General features: G+C 48.4%; 2 protein-coding genes across 3 annotated transcripts in view; both read right to left on the bottom strand.

Annotated features, from left to right (window-relative positions):
• Positions 1-6: 6 nt before the first annotated feature.
• Positions 7-10,200, bottom strand: snx6 (sorting nexin 6). Of its 2 annotated transcripts, none has more exons than XM_030443029.1 (13): positions 10,132-10,200; positions 9,899-9,949; positions 8,240-8,344; positions 6,089-6,199; positions 5,889-6,010; positions 5,679-5,802; positions 4,145-4,240; positions 3,943-4,048; positions 3,650-3,725; positions 3,072-3,111; positions 2,861-2,947; positions 2,457-2,616; positions 7-133 (listed from the first exon to the last, which is right to left on the bottom strand). In XM_030443029.1, exons 1-13 carry the CDS (start codon positions 10,135-10,137, stop codon positions 15-17), a joined length of 1,203 nt encoding a protein of 400 aa, XP_030298889.1. In that variant the 5' UTR covers positions 10,138-10,200; the 3' UTR covers positions 7-14. The 2 variants fall into 2 exon arrangements, with proteins under 2 accessions (XP_030298889.1, XP_030298890.1); XM_030443030.1 differs by having other exon boundaries at positions 9,899-9,946; positions 10,132-10,181.
• A 5,198-nt stretch (positions 10,201-15,398) lies between these two features.
• Positions 15,399-18,703, bottom strand: part of cfl2 (cofilin 2 (muscle)) — a 6,368-nt gene continuing 3,063 nt past the window's right edge. The window contains exons 2-4 of the mRNA XM_030391848.1: positions 16,956-17,263; positions 16,687-16,763; positions 15,399-16,375 (exon numbers count right to left, since the gene is read on the bottom strand). Coding sequence (XP_030247708.1) covers positions 16,263-16,375; positions 16,687-16,763; positions 16,956-17,263 — 498 coding nt within the window. The 3' untranslated portion in view covers positions 15,399-16,262. The remainder of the gene's footprint in view (positions 16,376-16,686; positions 16,764-16,955; positions 17,264-18,703) is intronic.

Raw genomic sequence — 18,703 nt, 5'->3', positions numbered from 1 at the left:
ACAGTGATTACTGATCAACGTGACCGTACAGTAACCAGGCCTTTTACCTTGGCGTGTTTGAGCTCCAGCTCTGCCAGCTCCACCAGGTTCTTCCTGAACGCTGCCACTCGTCTCGTCTTGAAGTCGATGAGCTCTGAGGTTAAAACACAAACACAATCAGAGCTGATCACTGATCAGGATTAAGTGTCAGGACAGTCTCACCTGCTGTCATCTTCCTCTGCAATCTAACCAACAACTCTGAAGTGTTTATAAGACAGAGTTAAACCAGTATGTCACAGGTGAGAATAGTAGCTCCATTCACACTGCCGTTTGCATGTGGAGATCCTGCACCAATTCTCCGCACCCTCCTCTCCCTTTAAAGTCTGTGTAAAGCAAAATCAGCCATTTTCTTCTAGACACATTAAACAGGTCATAAATGTGTTTACTTTTATATATACTTATCTTACGCTGTAATATTACTGCGTTAGATTACTCCTCACTGAAAAAGTAGTCAGATTAGAGTAAAGCGTTACCGGCATCACTGCTCGGGTCGGCTCGGCTCGGCTCGGGTCGGTCTGGCTTTTTTTTGTGGGGCCAGATCTAAGCTCTAAGTGTAAGTGTGTGCTTATGTATGTTATAAATATTGTACATTTGGGCAATTAAATGCATTTTGCTGAAGGTGCAAATCCTGAAAGTGATTTTACATCGTGCATCCTGTCATGTAATGTTAGCAAATGTTACTGCATTTAATCATGACATGATTTGGCCTCATTCCCTGAGCAGAGTCCATCTGACAGCACAATGATAATCTACAGGTAATATTTTATGTGCACCAATATAGCTATGACAAGGAATTCTATGTAGACTGGGGTTTTACGTTTGTGTGTAATGTAAAACATGGACTGTGAGGAACGAGGCTGAGCACTATCAGTGTCTGACTCAGAGTCAGTTTCTGGCTCTGATGGTCCAAACAGGTCGGGCTGGGTCTGTCCGATGATGGTGCTAGCTTCCATTGTTACTGTAGGTTACGTCCTTGTACAGAACATGGAGGAGGCTCCTCCCCCATGTGGGCGTGGCCCCAGTGCCTCTAACTGACACGCCCCCAGTGTTTCACAGCAGAGAGAAGTGCTTGTTTTTCCATGATTTTGAGACCTAATTTTATATATACTTGGCAATTTTTTTTATCTTTCAAATTTGGCTCAGTGGTCAATGACGCATGTTTCTGTGGTGTGACAAACTCATAACACAAATTTATTTTGGCTTTACAAAGACTTTAACTCACCGAGTGTTTGTGATGAAAATAAATCACTGCGACCGTCAGCTCTCCTGACCGAGACTTCAGGGAACTTTCCCCCAGAAAACAGCCTCCGTCCCCGCGAGAGAGTCAGACAGCGTCCTGTTCACTGATGGTGATTATGTAATTACTAGGGCTGTCAAACGATTCATTTTTTTAATCGCGATTAATCACCTTTTGTCTGACAACATAAGAAAGGGCAAATATGTTTGCTTTATGAAAATGTTTATTCAACACTTCAAATCATGCAGGAAAATAAAAGGCTCAAAAAATATCCCCTCACACTAAATGGGATCAAAACATGGTGATGTCTGCTTATGGCGAGGGGGGGGGGGGGGGGGGGGGGGGGGTGGGCTCTCTACATCTGCCGTGTGTTTGGCTTGTAAATGATATCTGAGACTCGACGTACTTCAGTGGTAACTCATTTCATGTCGACAGTACGTGCAGATAACTTTTGTCCTATGGACTGAACCATCTGGCAGTGTTTTGAAGTAAATTTGACGTTCATAAGTCCTTTCTCCATTTACTTTCACTTTCGCTTTTCAGTCCACCGTGTTTTTCCCGAACGCCAACCCTGCTTCTTCTTCTTCTGATTCCCTTTCTTATTCTTCTGCCGCTCTCTGGATCAAGACTACAGGTGCCACCGATGGCCGTAAATCAAACAATGCGCGTTTCTTTTTTTTTTAATACCGAGCATTAATCGCGCGTTAAAAAAATTAACGGCGTTAAGAGGATGTTGCGTTAACGAGTTAACGCGTTTACTTTGACAGCCCTAGTAATTATGTAATTTAGCACGAAAAATGTAACTCCGTCACTTTCCAGGATGTTTGGTGGGTTAGGATCTTAATCACTACACATTATAACAGCATCCATATGATTATAAACTGTCCGCGGGTTTAGATTGACAGGGGGAACACTTGGGAAACACCGTCATGCCTCTTTAGGAGCCGAAGCGCCGGCTTTCTGTGTGAATTACACAGCAGAGAATTGGCGAACCACCGCTGCAGAGATGATGCGGAGACGCTGTGTAAAAAGGGCTGCTGACTCAATCAACCGTCACAGAGAAAACCCTCCAGCAGCTGCCTGTAGCTGCTCTCATGTGTCCTCCTGTGATCACTGAGGCTCACTGAGGATCTGATGCTGTTAAAGACCGACTCAATGACCTGCAGAGTGGCGTGCTGACCTTGCTTGGCAGACTCGGAGATCTTCTCAAACTTGTGGCAGCAGAGCTGCTGGCTGGTCTCGGCCTGCAGGACGTCTCTGTTCTTGGCTCGAGCTTTATCCAGAGCCTTGTTAGCATTCTCGTAGTCCACCAGAGACCGGCTCCTCCGGTACAGCAGGTCCTGAACACAACAGACTACTGATTATTTTCAGTTGTTTGAGTCTATAAGTATTGATACCTGTTCGGTCCTCAGCAGAACATTTTCACATTTAATGGTAGAAACAGATGCAGTGTTTCCTCCTGTTGGTCTGATTTTATATTTAAACCTCTGCAGTATGAACCAACGAGCCACAGCCAGGAAGTCAGACTGTTTGTAGGGACGGACCCACATGTTGCTGTTCTGAACACCATCAAAGGAGTCTGACCTTCGCAGCCTGAGACTCTCTCAGGTAATATTTGAGCAGGTCGGCCAGTTTTAGGTCTTCATCTGCTGCCACACGAGCCTCAATCTTCTGTAACACACACACACACACACACACACAGAGGTCAACACAACAACAACACAAGAGCCGCAATCACCTGTAACTAACACACACACACAGAAACAGGAGTTTGGTCACGTGACCTCAGACGTACCCTCGTCTTCTCAAACAGCTCCGACACTTTCAGAAAGAACCTGAGAGACAACAGACAGGAAACGCATCATCAGCAGGAGGTGATATCAGCACAGTTGCTGTGTCTCAGTTCAGGTGTGCATCCTTCAGAGGAGCAACACATGAAGGCTGTCCCAGTCTGAAGCTCCTCCAGATGCTCCTTCTTCTCCCTGTTTCTGGAGGATGCACCGCTACGATCCTTCGTGGCCTCACATATCCCAAGATTCTTTGCAAACCCGAAAAAGAAGAATGAAAGAGAGAAAATGGCGACATCGCGTGGTGTAGATCGTCACTTTCGCGGGCCTGGGCAGCAGAAATGGTGACGTAAGGGTAAAACATCTGGTGACACAACCAGGAAATGCTCCAAAGGCTAGACCGTCACATTTAACAACGGCTGACGAGGTTAACAAGGTCTCTCTGAAGGACTCGCCTTCACACACCACAAAGGCCGAGTCCTTCAGAGGATGCAGACCCTGAACTGAGACACAGCAGGTGACATTAACAAACAGTGGTCACGTCACAGTGACATCACTGACGACTCAGACGTGTGTGTGTTCATACTTGCAGACGTCTGTGGAGTCCTGTGTTCCTAATGAGTAGAGAGACGAGGCGATTCTGTTGATGTCATCAGCAGCGTCTGACACACACACACACACACACACACACACACACACACACACGTCTTAAACACATTTTAATATAAAGCAAATGTAAATAAATCTGAGCAGCTCAGGCGGAGACATCATAGAGAACTGGCTCCTACATTTCCCATGATGCACCTACACAGTCAGACTTCCTGTCAGGTGAACAGCTCACCTGCTGTGTTTCTGTTCTAAAGTGAAGCTGGTTCTTACTTTTATGTGAACGGATCATTCTGTCAGATTTGGCCGAAGCATCTTTGACTCTGTTGTGATATTCTAACAGAAACGTCTTCTCGTGCTCAAAGAAGTCATCCACATCCTGAAACACAGATGGACAGGTGTGTGACAGGTGTGTGACAGGTGTGAGACAGGTGTGAGACAGGTGTGAGACAGGTGTGATTCTCAGTAGTGTCACCTTGACTCCGGCCACCAGGACGCCGTCGGCTGACTTCACCACATTCTTGAAGAAGTCCTCCAGTTTCTCCTTCTTGTTCTTCCCTCGTACACTCAGCTGACACACACACACACACACACACACACACACAGGTCAAAGTTCACAACAGCAGCAACAACACCACATCTGAAGACGTCTGTCTGCTGTCAGAAGTGATGATGACGACAACAGGCCCCTATTTTGTTTTAGCTGGGCTGCACTAAAGAAACTATGACATCACTTCCTGTCAGTCTTGACTCTTAACATGTTTATACTCAGGTGTATGAGGCGTGGTCAGGTGTGTGAGGCGTGGTCAGGTGTGTGAGGCGGGGTCAGGTGTGTGAGGCGGGGTCAGGTGTGTGAGGCGGGGTCAGGTGTGTGAGGCGGGGTCAGGTGTGTGAGGCGGGGTCAGGTGTGTGAGGCGGGGGTCAGGTGTGTGAGGCGTGGTCAGGTGTGTGAGGCGGGGTCAGGTGTGTGAGGCGGGGTCAGGTGTGTGAGGCGGGGTCAGGTGTGTGAGGCGGGGTCAGGTGTGTGAGGCGGGGTCAGGTGTGTGAGGCGGGGTCAGGTGTGTCAGGCGGGGTCAGGTGTGTCAGGCGGGGTCAGGTGTGGTCAGGTGTGTGAGGCGGGGTCAGGTGTGGTCAGGTGTGTGAGGCGGGGTCAGGTGTGTGAGGCGGGGTCAGGTGTGTCAGGTGTGTGAGGCGGGGTCAGGTGTGTGAGGCGGGGTCAGGTGTGTGAGGCGGGGTCAGGTGTGTGAGGCGGGGTCAGGTGTGTGAGGCGGGGTCAGGTGTGTGAGGCGTGGTCAGGTGTGTGAGGGCGGGGTCAGGTGTGTGAGGCGGGGGTCAGGTGTGGTCAGGTGTGTGAGGCGGGGTCAGGTGTGTGAGGCGGGGTCAGGTGTGTGAGGCGGGGTCAGGTGTGTGAGGCGGGGTCAGGTGTGTGAGGCGGGGTCAGGTGTGTCAGGTGTGTGAGGCGTGGTCAGGTGTGTGAGGCGGGGTCAGGTGTGGTAGGCGGGGTCAGGTGTGGTCAGGTGTGTGAGGCGGGGTCAGGTGTGTGAGGCGGGGTCAGGTGTGTGAGGCGGGGTCAGGTGTGTGAGGCGGGGTCAGGTGTGTCAGGTGTGTGAGTCGGGTAGGTGTGTGAGGCGGGGTCAGGTGTGTGAGGCGGGGTCAGGTGTGTGAGGCGGGGTCAGGTGTGTGAGGCGGGGTCAGGTGTGTGAGGCGTGGTCAGGTGTGTGAGGCGTGGTCAGGTGTGTGAGGCGGGGTCAGGTGTGTGAGGCGGGGTCAGGTGTGGTCAGGTGTGTGAGGCGGGGTCAGGTGTGTGAGGCGGGGTCAGGTGTGTGAGGCGGGGTCAGGTGTGTGAGGCGGGGTCAGGTGTGTGAGGCGGGGTCAGGTGTGTGAGGCGGGGTCAGGTGTGTGAGGCGTCGTCAGGTGTGTGAGGCGGGGTCAGGTGTGTGAGGCGGGGTCAGGTGTGTGAGGCGGGGTCAGGCGGGGTCAGGTGTGTGAGGCGGGGTCAGGTGACTCACGTCCTGGTTGTACTCCAGGAAGACATGGAAGTTGAGGTCCTTCCTGAGGACAGGATGAGCCGCCACACGACACAGGAAGACCTCGTGCATGGCGACAGTCTTCTTAAAGATGGCGAGGTACTCTCTGAGAGAGGAAACATGGCGGTCAGCACGGGACACAGGTGGAAATTAGCAGGTAACTCGTTAATAAGTTACTGGGGAGTGACTCACGCCTCTAGCTCCTGCTTCATCTTGGTGAACTCCTCCTTGGTCATGGATCCTTCTCCCTCCCCCAGCTTCTGCAGCTTCTCTCGGGACGCATCAAAGTCTGGTCTGGGGGGAGCGGGCGGGATCTAAACAACAACAACATCAACAACAACACCTGCGTGTGTGCGTGTGCATGTGTGCGTGCGTGCGTGTGAGGTCATTACGATGTATCCTGCGTAGTCTTCGTTCTCGACGAACGAGTCGTGCAGCCAGATGAACTCTTCATGCTGTCGGACCACCGAGAACTCGTTCTGCTTAAAGTTAGGGAGCGTGCTCTGTGGAGACAGGAAGTGACATCACCACATCAGCTGACTCATGTACTGTCAAATTAAAACACTGAGCAGAGACCTGTAAACTGTCAACCGATGTCAGGAATTGTTTCTGAATTGAGAATCCATGTTGGTTTATTTTCTTCTTCAGAGATCATTTATTGATTTGTTTGTGAGGTGAGGAGGGTTCACTCTGGACAGATTACAGAAACTGAATTTCTATCTTTTGTTGTTTATTGTTGACTCTGTTGTTTATTTTTGACTGCATTTGTTCTGTATTGTTGACTCTGTGTTTGTTATTATTATTATTTTTTTTAATGATTTGTTTTTTTTTTTAAGTTTTTTTTTGGCCTTTTTATGGCTTTATTGATAGTACAGCTGAAGATATGACAGGAAACAGGGAGAGAGAGAGGGGGAGTAACACGCAGCAAAGGGACCCGGGCCGGGAGTCGAACCCAGGTCCGCTGGAGAGCCTCGGCACATGGGACGCCTGCTCTACCAACTGAGCTAAACAGCGCCACCTGTGTTTGTTGTGTATTGTTGACTCTGTGTTTGTTGTTTATTGTTGACTCTGTGTTTGTTGTTTATTGTTTGTTATTTGCTGTTTATTGATGACTCTGTTGTTTATTGTTGACTCTGTTTTTTATTGTTTGTTATTTGCTGTTTATTGTTGACTCTGTGTTTGTTGTTGACTCTGTTGTTTATTGTTGACTCTGTGTTTGTTGTTTATTGTTGACTCTGTGTTTGTTGTTTATTGTTGACTCTGTGTTTGTTGTGTTTTGTTGACTCTGTTTGTTGTTGTTGACTCTGTGTTTGTTGTTTATTGTTGACTCTGTGTTTGTTGTTTATTGTTGACTCTGTGTTTGTTGTGTATTGTTGACTCTGTGTTTGTTGTTGTTGACTCTGTGTTTGTTGTTGACTCTGTGTTTGTTGTGTATTGTTGACTCTGTTGTTGACTGTTTTGTTGTTTATTGTTGACTCTGTGTTTGTTGTTGACTGTTTTGTTGTTTATTGTTGACTCTGTGTTTGTTGTTTATTGTTTGTTATTTGCTGTTTATTGATGACTCTGTTGACTCTGTGTTTGTTGTTTATTGTTGACTCTGTTTGTTGTTTATTGTTTGTCATTTGCTGTTTATTGTTGACTCTGTTGACTCTGTGTTTGTTGTTTATTGTTGACTGTTTGTTGTTTATTATTTGCTGTTTATTGATGACTCTGTGTTTGTTGTGTATTGTTGACTCTGTTGTTTATTGTTGACTCTGTTTGTTGTTTGTGGACTCTGTTGTTTATTGTTGACTCTGTTTGTTGTGTATTGTTGACTCTGTGTGTTATTCATTGTTGACTCTGTTGTTTATTGTTGACTCTGTGTTTGTTGTTTATTATTTGCTGTTTATTGTTGACTCTGTTTGTTGACTCTGTGTTTGCTGTTTATTGTTGACTCGGTGTTTGTTATTTATTGTTGACTCTGTTGTTTGTGGACTCTGTTGTTTATTGTTGACTCTGTGTTTGTTGTTTATTGTTTGTTATTTGCTGTTTATTGTTGACTTTGTGTTTGTTGACTCTGTGTTTGTTATTTATTGTTGACTCTGTTTGTTGTTTGTGGACTCTGTTGTTTATTGTTGACTCTGTGTTTGTTGTTTATTGTTTGTTATTTGCTGTTTATTGTTGACTCTGTGTTTGTTGACTCTGTGTTTGTTATTTATTGTTGACTCTGTTGTTTGTGGACTCTGTGTTTGTTATTTATTGTTGACTCTGTTTGTTGTTTGTGGACTCTGTTTATTGTTGACTCTGTGTTTGTTGTTTATTGTTTGTTATTTGCTGTTTATTGTTGACTCTGTGTTTGTTGACTCTGTGTTTGTTGTTTATTTCTGGTGAATATGATTTGAACTCCAGGATCAAGTCGAGCGACCAGAGCTGAAAATCAAATGTTTCAGAGTCCAGTGGTGGAGCTGGAGGATCCTGACACTGTGTTTACACCTGTATCTATTACAGTAATTATTACATGAGTTACTCCATATCCAGCCCTCAGAGGCGGCGAAGAGTCTGACCTTGGTGTGGACGGTGAACTTGACCTTGTCTCTCTCACTCAGAGCGTCAGAGATGTCCACCTGCAACGTGGCGTCCGTCTGCAGGTCCACATTCACGGCCCGGGGCTGCAGGATGACACACACAGGCACACATATCCCATCATGCACCACACCACTGACCGTCACATCACCTGCATCCCACTGAGCGACTACACCTGCTACGACTCATATCATGTGAATGAAACTCTTCAGCGTGATGAACTGACTGAGTGAACATACGCTTGAACACGTCAGCAGGATGGTTTCAGTCCAGAGGTAGTGAAATAAGACCGGTTCTGTTTGATTCTGCTCCAGGATGGAAGAAAACAGGCTGATAGCATCTGAATCTTAAAGCCTTAAGATATTTTGGGCCCTGTGTCCAAACTGACACTGCTCTACCTCCTGAAACAAACACTGTGTGGACCGGGCCTGGTACCTGATCTGGGATGGGACGAGGTTTTAATGTGTGTTGTCATAAAAAGCCCTCGGGATGAACTGATGGAGGTGAACTTCCACCAGTCTGAGAGTGTGTTCATTGAGTTTGTTTCAGTCAGTGAAGATCTTTCTCTTCTCTTTGTAGAACTATATAATGCTCCTTTAATCTGGTTGGACTGGATCGAGACGCGAGTGTGTCTAGGGATTCTGATGTGAAATGTTCTGTCACATGTCTGAACATGTCTCTGTTGGTCACGTGACCAAGAGAGTAACTGAGCTCACATGACCACTAAAGAGCTAATAATGTTAGCATTTCAGCGCCTGCCGTGTGTGACCTGTTGTTGTGACGGTACGTAGCGGAGGTGCCCTGACCTCCGGGAACAGCTCCAGGCTCTGACGCCCGTTTACATAGTGGTCAGACTGTAATGATGACATCATCAACACATTTCATCTCTATTCAAGTTAGATAGATAGATAGATAGATAGATAGACATCAACAGATGTTTCAGTCTGTTCTCAGTCAGAAACTGCTAATGATCATCACATGACCTCATCATGAACACACAACAAGCAGAACAGTCGGAACACAGAACACACTGGAGCTGAGCACCAGAACCAGAAACACAGTGGTTTCCTGGTAGAGAGGAGGGAGGTCTCACTCTGTTCTTTTTACTCCGGACTGAAGAAAATTAGCCAATTACAATCACTGTGTGTGTGTGTGTGTGTGTGTGTGTGTGTGTGTGTGTGTGTGTGTGTGTGTCTCATGTGACTGCCTGACGTTAAGCAGCTGATTAACACCACCTTAATGATCTGAAACGTTAGCTGGTTGCTACATCTGTTAGCAAGGTTAGCTCAGTTCGCCGCTGAAGCTAACGGCCTGCAGCTGTTTGGAGCCCAAACACACACACACACACAAACAGACACACACAAACAGACACACACAGACAGACACACACACACACACACACACACACTTAGCCTGTTAGCATTAAGCTAACGTTAGCATACACTGCTAACCAGGCTAGACAACCAGAGCTAATGCTAGGTAGATTGTTTAGTCGAGCCAAACAAAACCCGGAGCCAGTCCGGTCACACAGGCTGACAGGTGAGACACAGACAGACAGGCTGACAGGTGAGACACAGACAGACAGGCTGACAGGTGAGACACAGACAGACAGGCTGACAGGTGAGACAGTAGGCACTCACTCCCCGGTCCTCCTCGGAGAGGAAGTCGGGTCCGTCGTCCAGCCCTTCCTGCTGCGGAGACAGAGAGCACAGAGCCGTTAGTTCACCCTCACACCGCCCGCTCACTGACCGGGACACAGCGACACGACACCCGGCGGAGACCCGGAGGCTCCCCGGGGCCCGGCGGAGTCCGGTACCGAGCGTTCAGACGGTACAAAAACAAGAGTGAGAGCGGAGAAAAGACATAAACCCACCATCATGGCTGCGAACGGGTGGAGACAGGAAGTGCTGTGACGTCACCACGGCAGGGCCGAGTTCAGACTCAAATTAAAAAGAACTAGAAGAAGAGTAACTGTCCGAGTAATGTAACGGAGAGTGACTTTAAAATGTAACTGAAGGAAAAGTATTTCTGAGTATTTCTTCCAACATCACAACAAGAACATAAAACACTCACATGATTTCATCACCAGACGAAAGAAACACAAAGTTACAGTAAAAATATGAAAAAGATAAAGATAATTCTGGTGATCATTGATCTGAACTGAGGACATTGTGAAAGATCTCTGAGTGACGCGTATTAATCTTTTTCTTTTTTTCTGTGGATCTCACTATCAGTTATTGTTTTGGCCAAGATAATCCTGAAGTTAATCTGATATCGTGACGGAACTCACTCGCATCTTTCTGCAGGACAAATGCGTGATTAGCATTTTGATTGTAGGATTTGTAATGGAGTATTTTTACTCTGTTGTATTGGAACTTTGACTGAATAAAAGGATCAGCATGCATAAAGAAAGTCTCACCTCCAATAATAACTGTAGCCTCTGTTGAAGATATATTTGGTAAAAGTCCAAACAGAAAGCCAAAAGAGAGAAAATTAAAAAGACTTTCACCTCGACACACTGCTGGATTGATCGGGTCATAATTAATCTGGAAAAGCTCAATTAAAATGTAATAAGATAATTAAAACTGTAAGTGAGTGAACGTTCATGAAGTAAGACAAGAGAAGATGAAATGGAAATATAAATAAAATGTTTTTGCATTTGCTCTTCACTTACCTTGAATGTTATTAGTTATTCCATGTTTAATACTGATGATGCTTGAAACTGCAGTTCAGCTCAGTGACCAGCAGGAGGACACAGGCCTGACTCACCTGAGGGATTCTGGGTAATGAATCATCTTCACATTCATTACATCACTGAAACACATCAGAGAGTTTCTGTTCTTTAGTATTTATTAATTTAAACATCTGTATGTGTTTACTGCTCTGTGTGTCTTCACTGCACTGACAGAAGAAACCTGAGCTGCAAACCAAAGTGACACACAAACGCTGCAGTGCGAATACAGCCGGGGGTAAAAGTATACCAATCCAACTGTACTTACAGTACCAAAAGTAATAGTACTCGTATAAATATTATTATATCATGAGTACTGATGCTTTCATGTGTTAACTAGTTTAATGTCACAGCTGGTAGATTCATTTGCAACTATTAATCATCTATCTGCAAAGTAACCAGAGTAATCCATACATGTAGTGAAGTGAAACGTACACCAGTTCTCTCAGAAATACTTGTACTTAGTTACTTTCCACCAGTGACAGACGGTGATTATCATCTGTTCATTCATCTGTTTTTTAATAATTAGACAAAATACATTCAGACTGAACCGAATGTTTGACATGTTTGTGGGTCTGCAGCTGGGTGTGTAGTTGTGCGTCTTCAGCTGGGTATGTAGTTGTGCGCCTGCAGCTGGGTGTGTAGTTGTGCGTCTGCAGCTGGGTGTGTAGTTGTGCGTCTGCAGCTGCTGGGTGTGTAGTTGTGCGTCTGCAGCTGCTGGGTGTGTAGTTGTGCGCCTGCAGCTGCTGGGTGTGTAGTTGTGCGCCTGCAGCTGGGTGTGTAGTTGTGCGCCTGCAGCTGGGTGTGTAGTTGTGCGTCTGCAGCTGGGTGTGTAGTTGTGCGTGGTCCCTGCAGCTGGGTGTGTAGTTGTGCGTCTGCAGCTGGGTGTGTAGTTGTGCGCCTGCAGCTGGGTGTGTAGTTGTGCGCCTGCAGCTGGGTGTGTAGTTGTGCGCCTGCAGCTGGGTGTGTAGTTGTGCGTCTGCAGCTGGGTGTGTAGTTGTGCGCCTGCAGCTGGGTGTGTAGTTGTGCGTCTGCAGCTGGGTGTGTAGTTGTGCGCCTGCAGCTGGGTGTGTAGTTGTGCGTCTGCAGCTGGGTGTGTAGTTGTGCGTCTGCAGCTGGGTGTGTAGCTGTGCGTCTGCAGCTGCTAGGTGTGTAGTTGTGCGCCTGCAGCTGGGTGTGTAGTTGTGCGTCTGCAGCTGGGTGTGTAGTTGTGCGTCTGCAGCTGGGCGGTAAGTTGTGCGTCTGCAGCTGGGTGTGTAGTTGTGCGTCTGCAGCTGGGTGTGTAGTTGTGCGTCTGCAGCTGGGTGTGTACTTGTGCGTCTGCAGCTGGGCGGTAAGTTGTGCGTCTGCAGCTGCTGGGTGTGTAGTTGTGCGTCTGCAGCTGGGTGTGTAGTTGTGCGTCTGCAGCTGGGTGTGTAGTTGTGCGTCTGCAGCTGGGTGTGTAGTTGTGCGTGGTCCCTGCAGCAGGGTGTGTAGTTGTGCGTGGTCCCTGCAGCTGGGTGTGTAGTTGTGCGTGGTCCCTGCAGCTGGGTGTGTAGTTGTGCGCCTGCAGCTGGGTGTGTAGTTGTGCGTCAGCAGCTGGGTGTGTAGTTGTGCGTGGTCCCTGCAGCTGGGTGTGTAGTTGTGTGTGGTCCCTGCAGCTGGGTGTGTAGTTGTGCGTCTGCAGCTGGGTGGTGTAGTTGTGCGTGGTCCCTGCAGCTGGGTGTGTAGTTGTGCGTCTGCAGCTGGGTGTGTAGTTGTGCGTCTGCAGCTGGGTGTGTAGTTGTGCGTGGTCCCTGCAGCTGGGTGTGTAGTTGTGCGTGGTCCCTGCAGCTGGGTGTGTAGTTGTGCGTGGTCCCTGCAGCTGGGTGTGTAGTTGTGCGTGGTCCCTGCAGCTGGGTGTGTAGTTGTGCGTCTGCAGCTGGGTGTGTAGTTGTGCGTGGTCCCTGCAGCTGGGTGTGTAGTTGTGCGTGGTCCCTGCAGCTGGGTGTGTAGTTGTGCGTCTGCAGCTGGGTGTGTAGTTGTGCGTGGTCCCTGCAGCTGGGTGTGTAGTTGTGCGTCTGCAGCTGGGTGTGTAGTTGTGCGTCTGCAGCTGGGTGTGTAGTTGTGCGTCTGCAGCTGGGTGTGTAGTTGTGCGTGGTCCCTGCAGCAGCCCGTCCGTCTGTTCAGGGTTTTGCCTTTTGTGGACTCTGACTGGACTCAGGAACACGTGCGGTCCAGAAATAGAAGCAGGATCAGACTCTCTGAGGTTGATCAGTGACAGCAGCTTCACTCTTTTATACTTAAAACACATTCAAACCTGACGACAGCAGCCGGGTCTCCTTCCGACAGCAGCAGGACCTGGTCCTGGTTTCACACCAGAGTCCCTGACCAGGTCTACACTGCGACACTGCAACACCTTTTAAGGGCAGGAATGTACCAGTCATTCAGCTGCTGAGGCTGCTCAACAGACAGGAAGTCAGTCAGGGGGTCAGGAGGCAGGCAGGAAGTCAGTCAGGGGGTCAGGAGGCAGGCAGGAAGTCAGTCAGGGGGTCAGGAGGCAGGCAGGAAGTCAGTCAGGGGGTCAGGAGGCAGGCAGGAAGTCAGTCAGGGAGTCAGGAGGCAGGCAGGAAGTCAGTCAGGGGGTCAGGAGGCAGGCAGGAAGTCAGTCAGGGAGTCAGGAGGCAGGCAGGAAGTCAGTCAGGGGGTCAGGAGGCAGGCAGGAAGTCAGTCAGGTGGTCAGGAGGCAGGCAGGAAGTCAAGGGGGCACGCAGGAAGTCAGTCAGGGGGTCAGGAGGCAGGCAGGAAGTCAGGGGGCACGCAGGAAGTCAGTCAGGTGGTCAGGAGGCAGGCAGGAAGTCAAGGGGGCACGCAGGAAGTCAGTCAGGGGGTCAGGAGGCAGGCAGGAAGTCAGGGGGCAGGCAGGAAGTCAGTCAGGGGGTCAGGAGGCAGGCAGGAAGTCAGGGGGCACGCAGGAAGTCAGTCAGGGGGTCATAAGGCAGGCAGGAAGTCAGGAGACAGGCAGGAAGTCAGGGGGCAGGCAGGAAGTCAGGGGTCAGACAGAAAGTCAGGAGGCAGGCAGGAAGTCAGTAAGGGAGTCAGGTGGCAGGCAGGATGACAGTTAGGAAGTCATGAGGCAGGCAGGAAGTTAGTTAGGAAGTCATGAGGCAGCTACAAAGTCAGTAAGGTAGTCAGGAGGCCGCTCGGAAGACAGTTGGGAAGTCATGAGGCAGGCAGTCAGTCAGGAGGAAGGCAGGAAGCAGGCAGGAAGTCAGGAGGCAGCCACAAAGTCAGTAAGGGAGTCAGGAGGCAGGCAGGAAGTCAGTCAGGGAGTCATAAGGCAGGCAGGAAGTCAGGAGGCAGCCAGGAAGACAGTCAGGGAGTCATAAGGCAGGCAGGAAGTCAGGAGGCGGCCAGGAAGACAGTCAGGGAGTCATAAGGCAGGCAGGAAGTCAGGAGGCAGCCAGGAAGACAGTTAGGGAGGCAGGAGGCAGGAGGCAGGCAGGAAGACAGGAGGCAGGCAAGAAGTCAGGAAGCAGGCAGGAAGTCAGTTAGGAAGTCATGAGGCAGGCAGAAAGAAAGAGAGAAAATGGCGACATCGCGTGGCGTAGATCGTCACTTTCAGGCCTCGGCAGCAGAAATCGTGACGTAAAGGTAAAACATCTGGTGACACAACCAGGAAGGGTTAGTGCCGCAAAGGCCGGGTCCTTCGAAGGATGCAGCCCCTGGATTGGGATGCAGCCAGCAAGTCAAGAGTCAGACAGGAAGTCAGGAAGCAGGCAGGAAGTCAGTCAGAGTCAGGAGGCAGGTAGGAAGTCAGGACTTTACGATGGTAGCAGAAAATCAGATTAACCCTTTAATTTACAGACAGATCATTTAGTTTCACGAACACTCTTCACATTTAGAACCCGTGGGACCTTTAAAATCAGGTTCTGATGGACTCAAACAGGACATAGCTTTATACTAAAGAATGTACTGGTTCTAATGAGGTTCTACTGGAGGTTATACCAAGAATGTACTGGTTCTAATGAGGTTCTACCAAGTTTGCTGTGGTTCTAACAGGGTTCTGCAGGGGACATACTGGTATTACATATGCTATTGTGGATCTATCAGTGTTCTACTGGCATCTCACTGGTTCAGCTGATCTGACAAGGTTTTACTTTAGTTTCTATGGATGTCGCACATGTTCTACATTAGAACACAGTTTGTTATAATGTGGCTCTCCTCAGATCACAGTAACACTACTAGAGCTGTACATGTGTCACACAGGTTCTACAGTGCTCAGAACGTTTTCACCCGGAGGTCGTTCCAGTCTGCCTGCTGATTAAAGGTCAGTGTAGAACGTAGAACCAACACTGTTCCCCAGAGAAGATGCGAGGCTGACGGCAGGTGGAGGACCCGCAGGTGAAGACGCTCTGTGATTGGTGGAAGCAGACACGAGGCGGGAGGCGTCAGATCTGCCACAGGCTTTTATTGCAAAGTGGCTTCCTGTGATCTCAGAAACAACGTTCCACTTTAAGGCTCCAGATGTCGTCGTGTTCTTGTTGTTGTTGTTGTGGGGTCGTCTCTCACTGCTGGGGTCAATTTCGGCTTCCTGTAGTGTTTCTTTACAAAATAAAAGTGCACTCTAACTAACTGGTGTGACGTTTACATTCAAACTGAAAGTAAGGCGACGACCAAACAGCTAGAATGACGGTGAGTCCAACAGGAATGAGAACTGAGGTAAACAAACGTTAGCGTGGTGACAAACAGAGAATTTAACGTTCTGTCTCGACCTGTAGTGTTTCAACAAAAAGTGCTGGGTAATCATCGGCTTCTTCTTCTCCTCTGATGCATAGTCTAACAATAAGTCTGCCTGGTTGAACATGCTGAAGAAGAAACAACAGTTTACAATAATAAATAAAGTCATATGTAAAAAGCTGCAGGAGGCGGAGCTTCGCAGTGCGGTGCTCGCCTCCGACACGTGTGGCTGCTTCCTTCACATCGACTTTTTGGCAAAACTCTGGCTGTGAGAGAGAGACAACCTTCCTGGGGTTTGGTAGTGTGTCGATTTTTCTGCCAGGTGAACAGAAGTCATGTGGCAACAAACTGGGAGGTGTTTGCATATCATTATGTTAATGAGATCTCCTTCATATTGAAAAAAAGCAAAAAGAACAAAAAGAAAACAAAGAGGCCTAAAGACGCTAACTCCTTCAGGACATGGATACAGACAGAGCAAGCTGCTGAGTGAAGCGGCGGTGTTCAGGTGGGGTCAGGTGCTTCGGTCCGGATGGCACGGCGGTTGGCTTGGCTCCGCTTGGCTCGCCGCAATGACATCACATCGGCTTGCCCTCCAGAGACACCACCACGTTCCCGCCCAGCTTCTCAGCCAGCGTTGCGCGGTCCTGGATGTCATCCAGCCCGTTCACCTGCCACTCGTGTTTGATACCTGAGGAGACAGACCTGAGGTCAAAGAGGGCTCAGGGAGACACACACCTGAGCCGACACACACCTGAGCCGACACACACCTGAGCCGACACACACCTGAGCCGCTACGCACACCTGAGCCGCTACGCACACCTGAGCTCGACCAATCAGAGAACACACAGAGAACCTCCCGACAGATGTTCCATTTATGTCAGCGTGGTTAGCAACATGACACAATCAGCTAAGACAGCAAGTTAAGCTAACCATTAATTATTATTTAAGGTTGTAATGATGACATGACCTCTGACCTTGGCAGGTGGCATGGCCTCTCACCTGTAAACTTCTTTTTGATGGCATCTTTAGAGCTGGCATAGATCATCTTGCTCTTCAGTGGAGCGCCCTCTGGAGCCCTGAGGACGACACAGCAGTCAGAACATCAGAACCATTTTAACCAATCAGGACGATCGCTGTTAAAGACGGCTGCTATGGCAACACCAGCTGGACCTCCTGCTCTGAACACCTGAAACCTGATCAACTTCTGGACCCTGATCAACAACTGGTCTGGTCCCTGACCTCAGACTGGTCCTGGATCAGTGCCGTACCAGAAGATGAAGACGAGGTCCTCCTTCTTGGACTCCTTGGTCTCGTAGGTGGCGTCGTACAGACCGTATCTGCAGTCGTTGGGGGGGAGGAGGCTGACGAAGCAGGCGTAGGGGTCCTCCACCGTCTCCCCAATGTCGCCCACCAGGATCTGCTTCCCCTCCTCCACAATGATCTTCTTCTTGTCCTCGCTCAGACAGAACAGGACCGCCTTCTTCCTCTTCCTCACCTCATCTTGGGTCGAAGACTTCCTAACTTTCATGTCGTTAAACACCCTGATGACCTCATCGTTCACTGTGACACCTGACGCCTGCAGACAACATCATACAAAACTTTATTTAAACAGCACTTTAAGAACAAGGTTACAAAGTGATCAGAACATCCGACAGTTCAAAGACCAAATGGAATAAAAACACCAACGAGGAAGATAAAACAGATCAGACATGTTGGAGCTACAAGACTGTGCTAACGCTAGTGAAACGCTTCAGCCTCAGATCTTCAGGATGAGGTCACTCAAACCAGCTCAGACCTGGTTTAGATAGTTTGCAGTGCTGTGAAGTGGAAAATCTTAAAATCAACACCTGACAGGTGACTGCTTATGATTGCTTCATCTACAGACATGTAATTGATTAATGACGGACCACCGACAGGCAGGACCCTGCTGAAAAAAACAGCACAGACCAGCACCAAAACACAACATATGCTGGTCTTGCTAGTGACTGGTCACCAGCAAGACCAGCATATGTTGTGTTTTGGTGCTGGTTTTAGTGCTGGTCTATGCTGGTTTTTTCAGCAGGGGATGAATGGTTGATTTCCTTTTGTGTCTCTGGAATGTTAGCATGCTAATGTTAGCATTTAGCTCAAAGCACCAAGATGTCTCAGTGGAGCCTCACAGAGCTGTTAGCAGACTGTAGTGAAGTCATGCTGCGTCATCAGCCGCCAGCTGTTTGTGCTGTTACCATGGAAACAGGCGATAACCATTGGACACTGTTGAAGAAGACGATTGAAACATGGTGAGCTGAAGCCACGCCCCTTCTGATTCCCTCATGGAACTTATTTAAGACAGACAATGTATTGATTCTGTTTGAATGATGTCATCAATCACACACATGATGTTTGTCAGTTTGTCATCAAACTAATGAAATATACACTGTGAAAACACGTAACTATAAAGACGACAGTGTCGTCGGTGACGTCACAGCCGACAGTGTCGTCTCCTGACTTAAACATTGTAGAGCTGCTCTTGTTATTAGCAGCTCACAGAACTGAACCAGAACCAGAACTGCAGTTGTCAATATGAGCAGATTTATTGTGACGTTCACCTTGTTCACGACCTTTTCTGACCCAGTTGGTTCCATGTTGGTTCTGGTGCCGTGTTGATGACGGTATAGTTAACTGAGGTTTGACTTTTACAACAAACTGACAAACATCCTGTGTGAGATTCTGACCCAGTTCAACAGGATCAATAAATGATTTGTCTCTCTTCAGTCACTACCAGACAAAGGTTTGATCAAAGAAGGTCCCATGAGGGGAACCGGAAGGGGCGTGGCTTCAGGTCTTTGCATGATGAACTTCCTGTTGAAACAGGAAATGGTTGACGAGTGAATCATCACCACTGAAGCTGTTCGCTGTGACGGATCTTTGAACACGTGTGCTGTTAACTAACTTCATTTAAAACAGTTTTGACTTACAGACGGCAGAATCAATTCTCATTTTCTGAATATTAGATTTTTTTGTTGTTGTCTGTCAC

The sequence above is a fragment of the Sparus aurata genome, chromosome 16 (assembly GCF_900880675.1).
Source record: "Sparus aurata chromosome 16, fSpaAur1.1, whole genome shotgun sequence".
Taxonomy (NCBI): domain Eukaryota; kingdom Metazoa; phylum Chordata; class Actinopteri; order Spariformes; family Sparidae; genus Sparus; species Sparus aurata.
The sequence above is the reverse complement of the archived record's forward strand: the minus strand, read 5'-3'. Positions and strand labels throughout refer to the sequence as shown.

Excerpts from the sequence above, each read along its gene's own strand:
- snx6 (XM_030443029.1), bottom strand. Across the intron at positions 4,241-5,678 it reads TCCTGGAGTACAACCAGGAC|CTGAGTGTACGAGGGAAGAA; the intron begins GTGAGTCACCTG and ends TGTGTGTGTCAG. Across the intron at positions 3,112-3,649 it reads GACTCCACAGACGTCTGCAA|GTTCTTTCTGAAAGTGTCGG; the intron begins GTATGAACACAC and ends GTTGTCTCTCAG.